The sequence below is a fragment of the Synchiropus splendidus genome, chromosome 18 (genome assembly GCF_027744825.2).
Source record: "Synchiropus splendidus isolate RoL2022-P1 chromosome 18, RoL_Sspl_1.0, whole genome shotgun sequence".
NCBI lineage: Eukaryota > Metazoa > Chordata > Actinopteri > Syngnathiformes > Callionymidae > Synchiropus > Synchiropus splendidus.
In genome coordinates, this window is record NC_071351.1 from 4,895,795 (window position 1) to 4,911,897 (window position 16,103).

At 44.0% G+C, this 16,103-nt stretch overlaps 1 protein-coding gene across 1 annotated transcript in view; it reads right to left on the reverse strand.

Annotated features, from left to right (window-relative positions):
* The window catches only part of cpne9 (copine family member IX), a 78,721-nt gene that overhangs the window by 7,685 nt on the left and 54,933 nt on the right, over positions 1-16,103 (reverse strand). The window contains exons 8-17 of the mRNA XM_053849121.1: positions 15,131-15,234; positions 13,383-13,487; positions 10,780-10,821; positions 10,631-10,706; positions 7,877-7,930; positions 7,438-7,499; positions 6,411-6,457; positions 2,950-3,131; positions 1,126-1,253; positions 90-192 (exon numbers count right to left, since the gene is read on the reverse strand). Coding sequence (XP_053705096.1) covers positions 90-192; positions 1,126-1,253; positions 2,950-3,131; positions 6,411-6,457; positions 7,438-7,499; positions 7,877-7,930; positions 10,631-10,706; positions 10,780-10,821; positions 13,383-13,487; positions 15,131-15,234 — 903 coding nt within the window. The remainder of the gene's footprint in view (positions 1-89; positions 193-1,125; positions 1,254-2,949; positions 3,132-6,410; positions 6,458-7,437; positions 7,500-7,876; positions 7,931-10,630; positions 10,707-10,779; positions 10,822-13,382; positions 13,488-15,130; positions 15,235-16,103) is intronic.

A 16,103-nucleotide genomic window follows, 5' to 3' on the forward strand; every position in this document is an offset into this window, starting at 1 on the left:
GTCAACACGAGTCCAGCGAGTGAGACAAACACATCTGTGCAGCATCAGGAGTCAGTGTGTGTGTGGTTTCTGTGTGCTTGTTTACTCACATTGACCACCGCCTCTTTGGTCTGCACCATGTCAGATATCACTCCATCTGTGATCATCAGCAGGACAAAGTACTGGGAGCCATCTGTAATCTCGGACGCACAGCTGGGACGTGAACACACAGACACATTAGGATTGCAGGAGTCGAGCTGGACTTCTCTGTTGGGAGGGACGTGACTCAATGTCATTGCAAATATCAGTCCTACACTTAGTTATTTCTACCAAGACATTAGCTAATGCCTGAAGGTGCCCCACTGAATTATCACCGGGGACATTCATTCAAAATTCTCATTTTGTAAACTTTTTTTTATGCAACCTCCGTATTAAAATGAGGCATCTAATAATATCCTGTCTGTTTGTGGAAAATAGAAGAAATATATACTCACTTCAATTATTTTCAATTGTAATTTAAGACAAGGGAATTTTTAACCTATAATTTCTAATGTTGAACTGAGGATATTTTTAGGAATATTTCCAAATAAATGTATGCAAATTGAATGTGAATATCATAAATATGGAGAGGATTCAAAGCGCAAATGGTGTTGTTTTCATGGAGTGACCCACATGCATGGAATTCCTTGCGTTCTCCATCCATTAACGCTCCGTAAAAACACCAGATCCATTGCCATTCATCTTGACTAATTCCCATTTGGACAGTGGTGATTTACATCTTTACGTCATGGACTTGTAATAAATCCACGGTATCATGATGGTTTCCAGTGCCGGTCTGTCCAACTGCTGGTTGCATATCAAAGCCATTCTTTCCGTCTTCAGTGTTATATTTAGAAAGGCTGTATTATCTCCTTCATTCCCAACTCTGCTCACGTTGTCCTTCCCGCCCACTGATGTTTAATAAATACAACATCTCTAATCTGGTAAATGAGGCCGGTGACTCATGCGGCTGAGCTTTGATCAACCTTCGGCAGATTAGAAATGGAAAGGCATCACCTCTGGACGTGGGCGGGAGAGTGACGGGGGGGCTTGTTCTTAATCTCACCTGGGAGGAGGAATTTGAATCCCACAAAAAAAAGGACTCACTTTGCCACTTTGTTAATGACCGGGGCGAAGTTGGTGGGGCCGTAGAGCTGCACCGTCCGCAGGCTCTGGAAGTAGGCCTCCAGCACCCCCTCGATGCCCACACAGTTGGGGTTCTCGCCCTCACCGCTCTGGAAGACACACTCTGGCTCAGCACACTTCAAACCCAGGTACGATTCAGCCAGAAACAAGTGACAAATCTGAGTGTGAAGTGAAGAACTGGTGAAGCCACCAGCCCCTGGAAACACATGCAGAGGGATGAAAAGCTCCCACTCGAGTGACGCACAACATGAATACGTTTTAGTGAAGGACACCACGATTTCATCTTGGATGATTGAGGACTCTGTTTGGATGACTTGGCACCGCTTCCCTCCACTTCCTCTGCCAGCACCTTTTGCACTCGTACACTTTTAGCAGCAGCAGCAGCAGCACACTCCCACAGCGGAGGAAGGCGAAGACACAAAGAAGATAAAGCGGCGGTTTCAAAGAGACAAACACGGTTCACGTCGGGCCCCTTAGAAGCAATGAAACCATTAATAATGTTTAGCGTCAGCCGAGAATACAACGGTAGCCTCTGAAGAGAACAAAGATAATGGGGCTCTTACAAAGCTGCGACTGTTGTCATCCTTTTGTTGTTTATTGTACCAGCCTGTAAGTACACAACCCTCAGTCTAATTGATGTGGGAGGCAGGAGACTCATACACGTGTGTCCTCACATCCCCACCCCTGAAAATCAAAGGGAACCTTCACACATCTGAATTCTGGAAACACGTCTGACTCGACAGCCATATTTGAAGTGGGAACAGTCTTGGCTGCTAACACCTTCGAAGGTGACACAAATTTATGTTTGATGTTACACTGTAGTGCCTTACATGGCCATGTGCTTCAGGGTTCAGCCCAAGAGTTTTTTCCTACAGAAGTGTCTGTCTCCGATGAAGGGACGGGAGCGATGATGTTTCGGAGTTTGATGATGGTGAAGATAAAAACATGGTGCATTGCACGTCCTTCTTTTTCGTCCTATTAAGAGTGTCTTTCTCAACTAGCGGTTTAGGTAGCGCTGGCATTGCCAAACATTGGGATTTTCCCAGCATAGAGGGGGCCAATGCTGCTAAAGAGCTGTGGAGAACCTTACGCTTTCCTCACGGGGCCAAGGCGACTTGCTATATATACCAAGTGACATGAAATCCAGACTGAAAGGAGCGCCACTCCTGGCTAATGCATCAACATACAACAAAGAGTTCCGCGTCACACAAAATTCAAACTCAAAAAGACGATGGTGGATATTTGACGTCTACTGAGTGAGAGCGTGGCATAAAAAAAGCTGAGGCCGGAACATGCGGAATCCCGGCTGGTATGGCTCAGAAGTTCTTCAAATCACCGTCTTGGTTGAGTACGTTTTTGTGTTCCAGGTTTATGACCCTGCACCCGAGTGTTTTTGTTTTGTCCCGCCTTATGTGTGTTTGATCCTTTATTGGCACTTGGACTTGTTTGCATGGACTGCTAACCACCTTTTTATGCTCCTAAGCGTGAAAAAGAGTCTGGGTGGCTAGCTTAGCACCTCTGTTTGTCACGGACTCGTCTCTTCTCTTCTACCTTTAGGAAATAAAACTTCTCCGATTGAAACTCTTCCACCTCACCTATCCGACTCTGATCCCAAACTATAAATGCATCATCTGCAAAGCTGTTGATTCCAGAAGGAGGAGTCAACTTTTCAACCAGCTGTTGTCACAGCGATCAATCCTGATTCCAACCACACCCTGCTATGGTGGAGCCACGTGTGTGTTGTGGAGGAGAAAGTTTGAACCAGCGTGTTTGTGTGTGTATTACCAGGGGGAACGCGTGGGAGATTTTGCCGTCAGGGGGCAGCTTAGCTCCGAATCCGTAGGCAGGAAAGAGCTTGTCGCTGTCGTAGTCCTGGATAATCTCACCCACAGCTTTCAGGGCCATGGCGTAGGCGTTCATCTGGTAGGGGCTCATATAGTGGAGGGACGTGGGCTGGGAGGGGTTACCTGGAGGGAGGCGACAGGACACAATAGAGATGGACTGACCACGGACATGCGCGTCCATAACAAAGCTCTACTAAAGCGTCCTACGATTGAAAAAGAGCACTTTGTTTCTGACATGAAAAATGGGCTTGAAGCAGCACAAGTGGTCGAGCGGTGCCAGCGCCTGGTTTTAAGTCGGGTCATTCATTCATGTCCATGTTCATTGACATGAACTTTGTAGCGCATTATGACTCATAATAATGAGCATGAAAAAGTGGATACAGTGTATATTACTTGTAAACTTGATCACCTCTGGTTATATTTATTCCAGTACAGTTCATGGCCTGAACTTATTTCACTGCTCACGAGAAAAAAAGGAGGAGGAATTTTGATGTGTTACATGAAGAAACTACTGACGGTGTATGATTGCCCTACGTGGGAGAGTCGGTGTATGTGAAATGATATGAATTTTAGTCCTATATGGAGGTTTGGACAGAGGAAGGATCTTCGTGTCCATGTTTTGGGAAAACATCTTGACACAGCTATGACCAAGCGAGTCTCCAGAACCTGGAAGAGCACCAAGATGCACTGGTGTTGGAAGGTGTCTGCATCAGTCAACGTTAACCTTTTGGAGTCCACGGAAGAATGTGTGGAAAATAACAGTGACCTTCAACAGGATGTACGTTAGTGTTTATGATTCATCACTTATTGTGTGGATGTATGCATATTCGGATGCGAGTAGACTGCAGCTGCGTCTCCACGCAGCCCGGAGCAGCTCCAGAAGCCTCCCTTATGAGATCAAAGCGTGTCCTGCTTTTCAAACGGGGGAATAGGAGGAGGGAGGTTATTCGATTAGCCTGGATACAACCTGCTAATGCATTCCTCCCAATCTCACCGGCCGGGAAGTGCTCAAACACTCTGGTGTTGATGCGCATTCACATAAAACACAAAAGGTTTATACAGCGATGAAACACTCACTTCAAAAGCAGTTTCACTTAACAAACTCACGAGCAATAAATATTTTAGATTCAGGTTTTTCTGCTCAGATGAACTAGAACACAGCTATAAGATAAGTCCTGGTATGTTTTCCTATGTATTAAGTTAGCTGCTGCAGTGTTCGCAAAATGAAACAACACCGTAATATATAGAGGAATTAAGGCGTAATTTAGTTTTAAAAATAATCCAACAAATTATTCTATTCTTATCCGCTCAGCTGTTGCTGGGTCGTGGGGGCAGCAGCTTCAGAAGGCCATGCCAAACACCCTTCTCCCGGGCATTATCCACCCGCTCCCAGGCCAGTGTAGAGATCTCATCCCTCCACCTGGTCCTGGGTCGAGCCCTTGGTCTCGTCCCTGCTTGCCGAAACACCTCCAGAGGGAGGCCTCCAGGAGGCGTCCTCATGAGATGGCCGAACCACCTCAGGTGACTCCTCTCAATGTGACTCTACTACGAGTCTATCCCAGGTGACAGAACTCCTCACCCTCTCTCTAAGGGAGAGGCCTGTCGGAGACACTTATTTCAGCTGCTTGTATCTGGGATCTCATTCTTTCGGTCATGACCGTAGGTGAGGGTCGGGACGAAGACTGATCTGTCAACAGTGAGCTTTGCCTTTTGGCTCAGCTCTCTCTTCCACACAACAGTGCGGTAGAGCGTCTGAAACACCACCCTTGCTGGGCCCATTCGCCGACCAATCTCCAACTCCCTTCCCCCCCACTCTAGAACAAGACCCCAAGATACTTAAGCTTAACTATACACTTAAAAAATGTGGTGCCCTATAACAAGCAACCATAAGGATAATTCTTATTTTGTCAAGCCATAAGGAGTCTCACACTACTGTCCTTCTACATGACACTGCCTCTTGAGTTGACTCAAAGGAGACTTGCTTGTTGTTATTACAGCTGTAAACACCAGCTTTTTTTCTTTTTTTTAAGCACACTCTGAGGACACGTGGAAACAACTCAAGACTGACAGTCCAGCTCCGGAGAGTGGCATGAAGGATCGCAGCGAGGAGACTCCACTTCTTTATTTATGCGTTTAATTTCTGTTATTTTCATGACTCAGATACTTCAATAATCCCCTGTCAGCTGGAAGGTCCTTGCTGTGTTGTGCAGGGTGCAGTAGTTCCTGATACTGGCTCCGGTGAATCACAACTTCTGAACAGTGAATTGTTGTAGATCAGTCTTATGCTGATGCCAGTATTGATATATATATATATATATATATATATATATATATATATATATATATATATATATATATATATATAGTAATGAATAACTCTAATGCAAAAAGGTTTTCAAAAGTGTCAGGGAACTGCTGCCATTTCTGAAAACTGCATGAATAACTGAGCTCATTTCTGAACATAATTCGGAGGAATGAAGGCGGGAACAGAGGTCACCAGATGGCCCGCTTGTGTTTGGGCTCAACTGTTTGCAGGACGGCAGCTTGAAGGCAAACTAATTAAACATGGTTTGCTTAATTCCAAAACAAACAGAGACGGAGAAAAATAGATTTGTGACTGAGCCGCAGTCACGGAGCAGGAAATTGGATTAAGACATGGACGTGCACTGACCACTGCAGTGGTTGGGGTGTAAGAAAATATCGATACGCTCATATATCGCGATACTTGATTCCGCCATATTGTATGGATATTTTTGCTGAAATATCGCAATACTTCATTGTGGGATTTTTTTCTATATTTTAAGTTGTCTATATCGATATTTAATACATAGATGTGTTTTCTTTATGCACATTTTGTCGATGAAGGGAACGAGCCATTCCTCTGTCTCTGAGTGTGAAACTTAACTGAATCATAACAACAATCATATTGCACTCTGATTCCCTCTTAAAATGATGGCTCTTATTCCAATATATTGCTGAACTTACAGTATCGCAATATTTATCACAGTGTATCGTATCACCACTCCTGTATCGCGATACGTATCGTATCGCAAGATACCTGCCAACACACAGCCCTATGCAGAGGCTCTTTTAAATGTTGAATGTGTTTATCAGCAGCTAAAACATTATGACCCCCAGAGAGAAGGTGATAAAGTTGAAAATCATCTGTGAAAAGAAGTGAAAGTGTGTGTTGACGGACAGCCAGAGGAAAGTTTTATGTTGTGCTCATGAAGACACTTCCGTCAGCAACACCACAGTTTTGCTTCGTGGATAAAGAAGGCGAGACGGTTCTGAGCTGTGAGAGTGAGGAGGACTCCTCAAGTGCAGCCTTAAGCTCCGGGACGTGTCGCCTGCTGAACAGAATCCCAGTCCCCCACAGATACAGCTCGATATCCCACTCACCATTGGATGCGGTGAAGTCGATGGCCACGGTGAAGTTGAGCTGCGTTCTACCTCGCGGAGCAAAACAGGAGGACAGCAAGACAAATGGAGTCAGTCAAACAAACATGTCTGCACGCGCCTCGCCCTCCAGACCAGGATGTGTTTAGCGGTTCACTGGCTCATTAGAATGTAGGCGCGCTCTTCCTGTCTGAGCGGCCGAAGGACGAATTAAACTGAACAAATGAAGGCAGTCATTACAAGTGAACGCACTGAATAAATGAGTTATTTACAAATAAGATTCTTCAAGGGAAAGTTTGCTTCCTCACTGGGATCAAGATGAGACCCGCAACAGAGTCGCACACACATGCACCTGCACCTGCACCATCTTTGTGGGGACTTCTCAATGGCATGACCCTTTCCCCAGCCTCTCCATCTAAACCAGTGCTTCTCAATTCTTTTCTGTTGCGCCCCCACTGGAAGAAGTAAACATTCCGTGCCCCCCACCTCTCCACCGCCTCTGTGAATAATATCATTTGTCTATGAAGTTATTCTTCACCTCTGCTTAGCATTGTATCCTTGCTAACATTAAAGAAAAGAAAAGAGAAACTAATATATAGCTCAACTTACGGTTCACATTGTTTTTGTCTGTAACTGAAAATACTTAAATTTGTCTGAAATAAAAAAAAAAAAAAAAGAGTGTGACTCACTCATTTTTTGTGTCGCCTCTCCCCACTATTTGAGAAGGACTGGCCTGAACCTAACCATCCAAAACAGATGGATCACCTGAACCAGGAGTCTGAACCAAACTCAAACCCAGTTATTTCGAAGATTTCATTCTTCAAATTGAGGCTTAATCTTGTGGGGTCCAGCCAAATGTCCCCACAAAGTCATACGGTCCTCACAAGGATGGTGTTTTGTCAACAATTGGTCCCCACAAAGTAGGATAAACACCCCCCTCCCCAACACACACACACACACACACTCACTCACACAGATATATATAGCCGTAACACCGTAAGTGCTCCGGAGAAATTACTATTCCGCTCACCCTCCTCGGATGAAATCCACGAAGGTGTACTCGGACTCCACTTTGAAGGACAGCAGTGTTACCTGCAGCACACAAACACGCACTCATAGAAAGTGGTAAACAGAAAACACGGTGGGGGGGGAGGAGAGGGGATCACATCCCAGCAGACAGGGAGGCAAAAACTGGCTAAGACGAAACAGGTGGCCAGAGCAGCTCTGATGCTCACTCATGGTAGTCGCAGGAAACGCCTCTGTTGTCGAGACGTACAAGACAGTTTTTATACACTTTCTACCTCTTATACCTCGAGGAGAGAGAGATCCACTTGAAACAATATTACTGAAGTATTTTCTCCGCTCTCAAAAACACTTATATTAAAGCACTGACCTTCACCAACAAACAAGGTTCATGTTGCACAATGCTGCTTGGTATAAATACCAGATCAAATGACTGATCGACTCACCGTCCCAGAGTTGATGTACTTCTTCTTCTTGCCTTTCTTCTTGGGATTTAAAACCTGTCAGTGACGGCGGAAAAGAAAGCAGTGACTGACAGGAGTCTTCAAGAGGCTTTTTGTTCGTGACGGAGCTGTCATTTTTAATAACAGCCATGAATAATTCAAGGGAGACCTCATAACTGTGACAGTCCCCGAATGAACCTGATATGATATTATCCCCTTCTGTCCTGCTATTGACAGTAGACACATCTTTGTTTCATGAAAGTCACTTTTACATGATGCGCTGTTCAGTTTTGTTTTCATTTATTACAACCCAGTCTCTGAGTGGATGGAAAAACAGCAAAAACAATACATTTTGATTGTTTTTGTTGCTCACAAGGTGTTTCTTCCACAATAAAATGAACAGTGCATAAAAATAAAAACATGTCTAAATATAAAGGAAAACAGTTTGCACTCAGGTATGACTCACTGTAGCCATCCATTACTTTAACATGACGCCTCTCCATTCACGGAAAACAGTTTCCTTCTCCAGACTTGTGTTTCAGACATGTTTTAATGCACAGGGTTTTTCAGTTCACAATATGGGATGAGAGGGATAAGAGAGGGGTGGCTTTGGACTGGATGAAAACCAGGAACGGAATTGAAATGTGTGGCATATATCAAGTCACGACAAAAATGTATTCACAGATGATATGATATGATATGATATGAGCGTTTGCAATGAAGTAAATTTCAGAATAAAGTTTAAAAACATACTGTTATTATTATTACATTTATTACTGCAGCTGTGCAGCTGTCTTGCTTTGTTTTGTTGTATTTTTTTCAACAATTTATCAATGATATTGTGCTTTTAAAAAAAATAAAAATAAAACCTGTTATGATGTTTCCATGATCAAAATAAATAATCCTAACATACCTATCATGTAGTCGGGGTACAATTATCTGATAGCATAATTCAAATATTCTGCTTGACATAAGTGTTGACAAAACATTTTGAGATTAAATGACATTTCTTCCTGTTGTGTCGACTATTTTTCAAAGTGTTTCCAGGTTGTCTCCTGATCAGAAAAGTAGCTGAGGGGCCAGTACTGAGCCTGGTGGTGCACCACCCTCCCCGGCTCATTGTGTCCTCACTCTCACTCAACATTTCGCCTGTGTGTGGAATTGCCAGCATGGCTGGATGCACACGGTTGAGTCTTGTTACGGTCCCTGTTGCGAAGGGTGGGGGTCAATTTGGACAAACAATCTTCATGAATGAGCCTCCATTCTTTTTCTCCAATGAGCCACTGTGCTGAATTCCACACTGCACACCTCATACCAAGTGCATGCACCATTTATTTTCCATGTATAAGTAACTCTATCGAGGCTTTTACTCTTTAATGTGAGGTTGAATTGTTCATCACGCACTTGTGTTTCTTCACAGTAATTTACCAGCGATCCAATATTCATTAGCTCCTTCCAACGGCACTTTAACAGCAGCATGCTAAAGCTGCGAGAACACAATGAACTAGTCATGTCGACAAGTGGATGGTAAATAATACAAGCCGAGCAGTGTCAAACGTGCGGCCCCGGGAGTCAAATGGGGCCCAGTCCAGCTCTACATTTCAACAGGAACTTTAAGTCCAAGAAAAACACGTGCTCATCTATAATGGAGTCACGACCCACACAGGCAACAGTGTTCAAGCTTAGCTGTTTAACAAGCTGTTTTCTAGTAAGCAGAGATTATAAATGTCAGCAACTAATCTGGGAAATATCGATGCAGATGGGAGGGAATTAAATGGCAGATGGGAAAATCCAGCCTGACACTGAAATTGTCCTCAGTTAAAACAGTTAAAACAGAGGCACATTGTGTTTACTTCCTGTTGTAGCAGACCTGGGCAGAGTGCAGCCAGGGGGCTCTTCACGGCCTGTATTCTTACGGCTACAGCAATTTTTTTTTATCCTGTTACTTTTTTAGTCATCATTAATTCAACAGTAAATATATCAAACAATATTTAAAAAAATATTGTCTGCACCAGCTCTATATTGATTTATATTCAAAATAAAATGCATATAAAATTAAATATTTTTATCAGTTTTATGGCATATTTACACTTCTTAACATCCTGACTTATGTTTAATCTTTTTAGGTCCATTTTAAACTTGTCAGTTCAATATGAATTGAGAATTTTTCCCATCGTTTTTCATTGTCATCGCTGTCTTTCTATTGGCATGATGGCACCTCACAAGAGTCAGTTATAATACGGCAGTCAATGAACATTCATGTCTAAAATATAGTTGACCATAATAGTCATATTTTTACACCAAACTACAGTGACGATTTCTCTCTTTGAGATCTTGAGATTCATTTGAAAAGACTGTGGCCAGCAAACGCACCTTTTGTGCGAGAGACTGCACAGAATGTTTCTTCAGAGCTTTGTTCAACTGAGACTCATCCAGGCCACAACTGTTTATGTGGTGACTGAAGGGCTGCATGAGGCCGAGAGGCACCGCAACACGATGGAAAAGTCAGTTTCACTCATACACCATCAACCATTTCAATGACATAAAATGAATTCTATTCAACTCAATAAACACTGTTCCGACTGGACAGAAATTTATATTAAAAATGATGTGCTATTTGTTGATACTCATATCTTCTTATTCCGTCTGCTATTGTTGGAGAATGTGAGATCGATATAATTTTAGTTGCTGTGTGCGTGTGTGAGAAAACAGGGGTGCACTGTCACAGTCCATCACCGATGATCCAACAAGTCTCACCTCATAGACGTTGAACTGGTTTTGTCCACGAGACAGTTCTCTGTAGCTGGTGGTGAACTCGCCAATGAAGTCATGGCTGCAAACACACACACTCTCTGCAGGGATTTGATGATTTTTCTCAATGTCCGGAGTCAGAAAGAAGTGCTCACCTTCCGTCCCGGTCCCAGTCATAGACGTCCACCTTCACCGTCCTTCAAAACAGAAGGAAAACGGCATCAGAAACGCTTTGCAGAGTTAGTCCTTTGGCGTACGTTTCTTTCCAGGACGGCAAATTCACCAGATGATTGATTCACTTTCGTGGCACTCGCTACTGAAACCTCCGCGTTGACGTTGGAACGACCCAATTTCATTCCAGAAAGAGTTGCAAACTCCCGGCGGTGGGAAGCTAATGAGCAGTGAAAGGAACTTGACATTCCCACGAGAGCAATTCTGCAGCCTCACCATCCACGATCACCACTCCTGCTTGAACATCCATCCGTTACATTCGGCTGATGCACCATCTGATGTTGTCAGACGGATTCAGGTCACTCAGGTATCGGTCTAACTGACTCCCAGTCCCAGGCTACCACTCGGACACGAGCGCTTCACCTGTAATGAGGTGTTCTTTTTATAGACGGAGGCCACAGGAGGATCCCGGAGCTTCACCCCTCACTCTGACCTTCACCCCTGGATCAGCTCAACTTTGTATCACCAATGGGCGGCGTTTTTTCTCCCATCTCAATCCTGCACAGTCTTCCTTGAACATCCTGCCACATACTCTTTACTTTAAAATTACAATAGTATTAGTAGTAGTAATACCTTTATTACTGCATGATATTTCAAGAGAAATATTGTTACAATAGTGAAGAACTGAGAGCTCATTATTTTCCTTATGAAATGAGGAAATATAAGTTGACATTTTGGCACAGCATCGACATATTTATTATTCAGTAAGTCACAAGAGAATCCCATTCAATCATGATGTAGATCATAACAAGCTAAGACATTATGGTAAGGAAACGTCATTATCATGAAGCAAAACGGACAATACTACGACAAATGCTGATATTTTCATAGCATAGGTCACCAACCGGTGGCCTGCGCATAGTGATGGGGAGATGAGGCTTCATGAAGCAGTGTCCTACTTTTCAACGCTCACTAGATGGCGCTCTCGGCCTGAAAATGTGTGGATATGAAAAACCATGTTCATGTTCAATGTTCACTTTTAAACCAAGGGCGCCACCTACAGAGCTCTGAAAAAGAGGACAGTGTTTCATGAAGCCTCACCAGCCCATTATGATGTGACAACATGTAATATTTCTTATGTCTTTGTCATAAGTGGTTTGAATGAGCTGCATGTGGTCTATAGTTTTGTGTGCCTCCAGAGAGGACTGCCACCTGCTGTCTGGTTAAACTCATTGCATTCAAAGATATTTTACTTAAACAAAGGTGGATGGATAGACGGATCGATAAGACAGATCGATTGATACATAGACAGATAGACAGACAGATAGATCGAAATATGGACAGATCGACAGACAGACAGACAGACAGACAGACAGACAGACAGATCGATAGATCGACAGACAGACAGATAGATCGAAATATGGACAGATCGACAGACAGACAGACAGACAGACAGACAGACAGATCGATAGATCGACAGACAGACAGACAGATCGACAGACAGATCGACAGACAGACAGACCGACCGACAGACAGATCGACAGACAGACAGACAGACAGACAGACAGACAGACAGATCGACAGACAGACAGACAGACAGACAGACAGACAGACAGATCGATAGATCGACAGACAGACAGATAGATCGAAATATGGACAGATCGACAGACAGACAGACAGACAGACAGACAGACAGATCGATAGATCGACAGACAGACAGACAGATCGACAGACAGATCGACAGACAGACAGACCGACCGACAGACAGATCGACAGACAGACAGACAGACAGATCGACAGACAGATCAACAGACAGACAGACAGATTGACAGACAGATCGACAGATAGATCGACAGACAGACAGACAGACAGACAGACAGACAGACAGATCGACAGACAGACAGACAGACAGACAGATAGATAGACAGACAGACAGACAGAGCGACAGACAGAGACAGACCGACAGACAGACAGACAGACAGACAGACAGACCGACAGACAGACAGACAGACCGACCGACAGACAGATCGACAGACAGACAGACAGACAGATCGACAGACAGATCAACAGACAGACAGACAGATTGACAGACAGATCGACAGATAGATCGACAGACAGATCAACAGACAGACAGACAGATCGACAGATAGATCGACAGACAGACAGACAGACAGATAGATAGACATACAGATAGCTTGATAGTTCGACTGTGTTTCTGCGCTGCACTCGGCAGCTGCAGGCAGCAGATGGCCATCACACCTGCTCGAGCGTTCATGACCTCTAACCTGGAGCGCACCGTTCACCGGGGCTGGAAAGCAACCGAGCCGGTCTCAATAACACCAGTGCTGGTCTGTGAAACGCAGCGACCGACTGCTGGCATTATTCTGACCGCCCCAGCAACAGGTGATGTCACTTCCTCACCATCCACTTCCTCTCACGGAGCACACGACAGCCCTTTCAAAAGCGTCATTTATGCAAATGCCTTCCGTATCAGGTGGCTGATGAACTGTCTTCTCGTGATGCCGTTTCATCTGCCAGCGACCTGCAGACGTCGGGCCAATGAAGGGATAAAAGGCTGCTCACTGACCTGTCGTAGTCGCCGTTGCACAGCGCTCGTACAGGGATGGTGAAGGGCTGCCACACCGGATTCAGCGTGTTCTTGATCACCTCTGTCTTGTGGCAGATGGTGAACCTGGCAAAGGGAGCAGACATGAGTCCGGCGCCGGGATGCCACACCGGTCCTGGTCAGGTTACACGTGTTCACTAATGCAACATCGAGAACTTTGGGAAGCTGTTTTCTTCAGAGGACACGAGGCAGATGGAGTTTCATTCCTTTCTTGAAGGCAAATGACGTGACAGAGCACAACAGTCTCATAACACATCAAAGCAAATGAGAAAATGTGATTCCACGATGTGTCTGCTTCCAAACACAGCGCTGCTGAAACCTGGCACAGTCAAAAACACCTGTTTTGGAAGCAGCTATGTAAATAAAGTTGAATAATTTTTATCATTATTCTCCAAATACACGTGTTCCACAAGCGCTGGCTTGAAAATAACAAGCTTCTCTGTCAACTGTAAATGGTTTTGGTTGAGATGAAACAGGGATAAGAAGGAAGCAGATCTACGAGTCATTTTCAAAAAAAAGTCTCGCTTGACCATCATATTTTAAGTTTCTAACACAGTGTCTAAACCACACTGTCCACCATGGCAGGTCTCACCACAAGCTAAGTGGTGAGCAAAGTGTGGCCCGTGGTCCACATGTGGCCCTTTACCTGGATCGATGCGGCCCTCAGGAGCATTTTTCACTCCAAATTCCTATAGAAATTATTTCTATTCTAATTCTAATTCTAGTCTTAGTCCTTCAAAAACAAGTTCTTTAATGCTAACTTCATATTGTTTAACCCACAGCTTCCATTTTTTTTTTCGGTTAAAAACTGTATTTGTTATTTGTATTGAGGTAGAAAAAATGCATAGAAAATCAAACAATATCTATCATCAAATAACATATTTCAAGCATAAAAAGTCATACTGAGTTTCCACCTTCTCTGCTATTTCATGTAGTTATATTTAGTCATGTTTTTTCTTTCATCCTCCCATTAGGATTCACTGACAAGTAACACGATACAGTAACTTGAATGTCATCATGTTTCAGAAGAAGAGAAGTCATAATGACATAAAGAAAAACCCACTGCTGCAACAAGACTCTAGAGGCATCTCATAACTGTGCTGGAGTATTGGATATATACTCAGTCAGAATACATCAGGAAGTAAAAGCAACAGGGACTGCTTTCATGATCTGAGGCTACAGCGCCTCACAACATGACGGACGGAGAAGAGGGTGAATCATGGACCGGAAAGAAACAGCATTGTTTACTCGATGAGCCTCATCTGTCCGCGTCTTTGCTGCAGTTTATTTCTCTGGTGTGTACGTCTTCAGCGATGAGTTTTCACTGAGAACAGTTTCCATGTGAATGTAGCCCCCGGCACATGAGCGTTCGCTCCTCTCATTGAAACCGTTTGAGCTACGGTGATGCAACGGAACTGATTTCTCTGTTTACAAAGAACAATATGGGGAACAAGACGACAAATCATTTCCTCCGGAGTCAAATCATCGTGAACTTGAGTCATTGTCAAATGAGAGCGTGCAAAACAATCTGAGAAACAAATCGGTCCCGGCATCAGTTCCGAATGAAGAAATAAACACTGGAGGATCTGCATAATCCACACAGAATCCGCAATGAGACTCTGAAGAATGGATCGGTGGCAGCTGACATCACTTGAGTAACTTGTTGCTCATGCGTGCGGCGGGTCGGTCGGACCCGATGAGACACTCACGTTCCATCCTCATTGCTCCGGTAGAACACCAGGAAGGGGTCCGACTTGCCGAAGAAGTCTTTCTTGTCCAGCTTGTTGGCGCACAACTGCATGGTGGCAATATCCTAGAAGAGAGGCAACTCTTTCAGAGCAGTTTCAAGAAGTTTTGTTTTAATAATTCATCACTTAATTGAATTGAAAGTCAATGAAGCCAGGCCAAACCCATGAAAGTATGAACATAAAAGCATTGTAAAATCAAAAGTTAGAATGGCCTACTTTGCAGGCAGTCGGGCTGCAGCAGGGATACAAGTCTGCCCAAGTTTATGAGTCATGAAATGAAAATAAAGGATGTTACATCACCTGTAGACAATCTGAAGACTTCATTTGTTTGAATTTGTTTTAAACTAATGATCATTTATTATTATTATTATTACTATTAATAAAAAAAAAAATCCAATTCCACTTCCTGCTTCAGCACATTGTAATAGACGTGAGGGAACGCCGTGAGGGTCCGATTCCGCGTTGGAACACCAGCGCCCACTGACCAATGAGGCATTTAAGGTGTGGCACAGAAAAGTGGCGGGAAGATTGTAAGATGTGTCGAGCTGGAGTCAAACCCCAACAATAAAAATCTGATTTTTATTGTCTTTTAAACTTGTTCATACTGCTGTACTCACAGTATCGCAATACACTCCAATATATCACTCATGTACCATGATATGTATTGTATCAGTTCACATTCCTAACAGCAGGAGTGCTAAGGAGCTTGCGAGCACAACACATGGCACAGTCTGCAACACGCCAACTGCAGCGATTGCTCCAGTCTGAGAGCAGCGGAGTGGTTTTACTATGGGTGGTGTGTTGTCTGCTCACGGAGGAGGCGGCTTCATACATATTCAAGGTTTGTTCCAGCCCCTAATGAGGACGGAGAAATAGGTATGATGGAACGGTATTGATCGTCTATAACAGGACCTCTTAGACTTGGCCCCCGGTA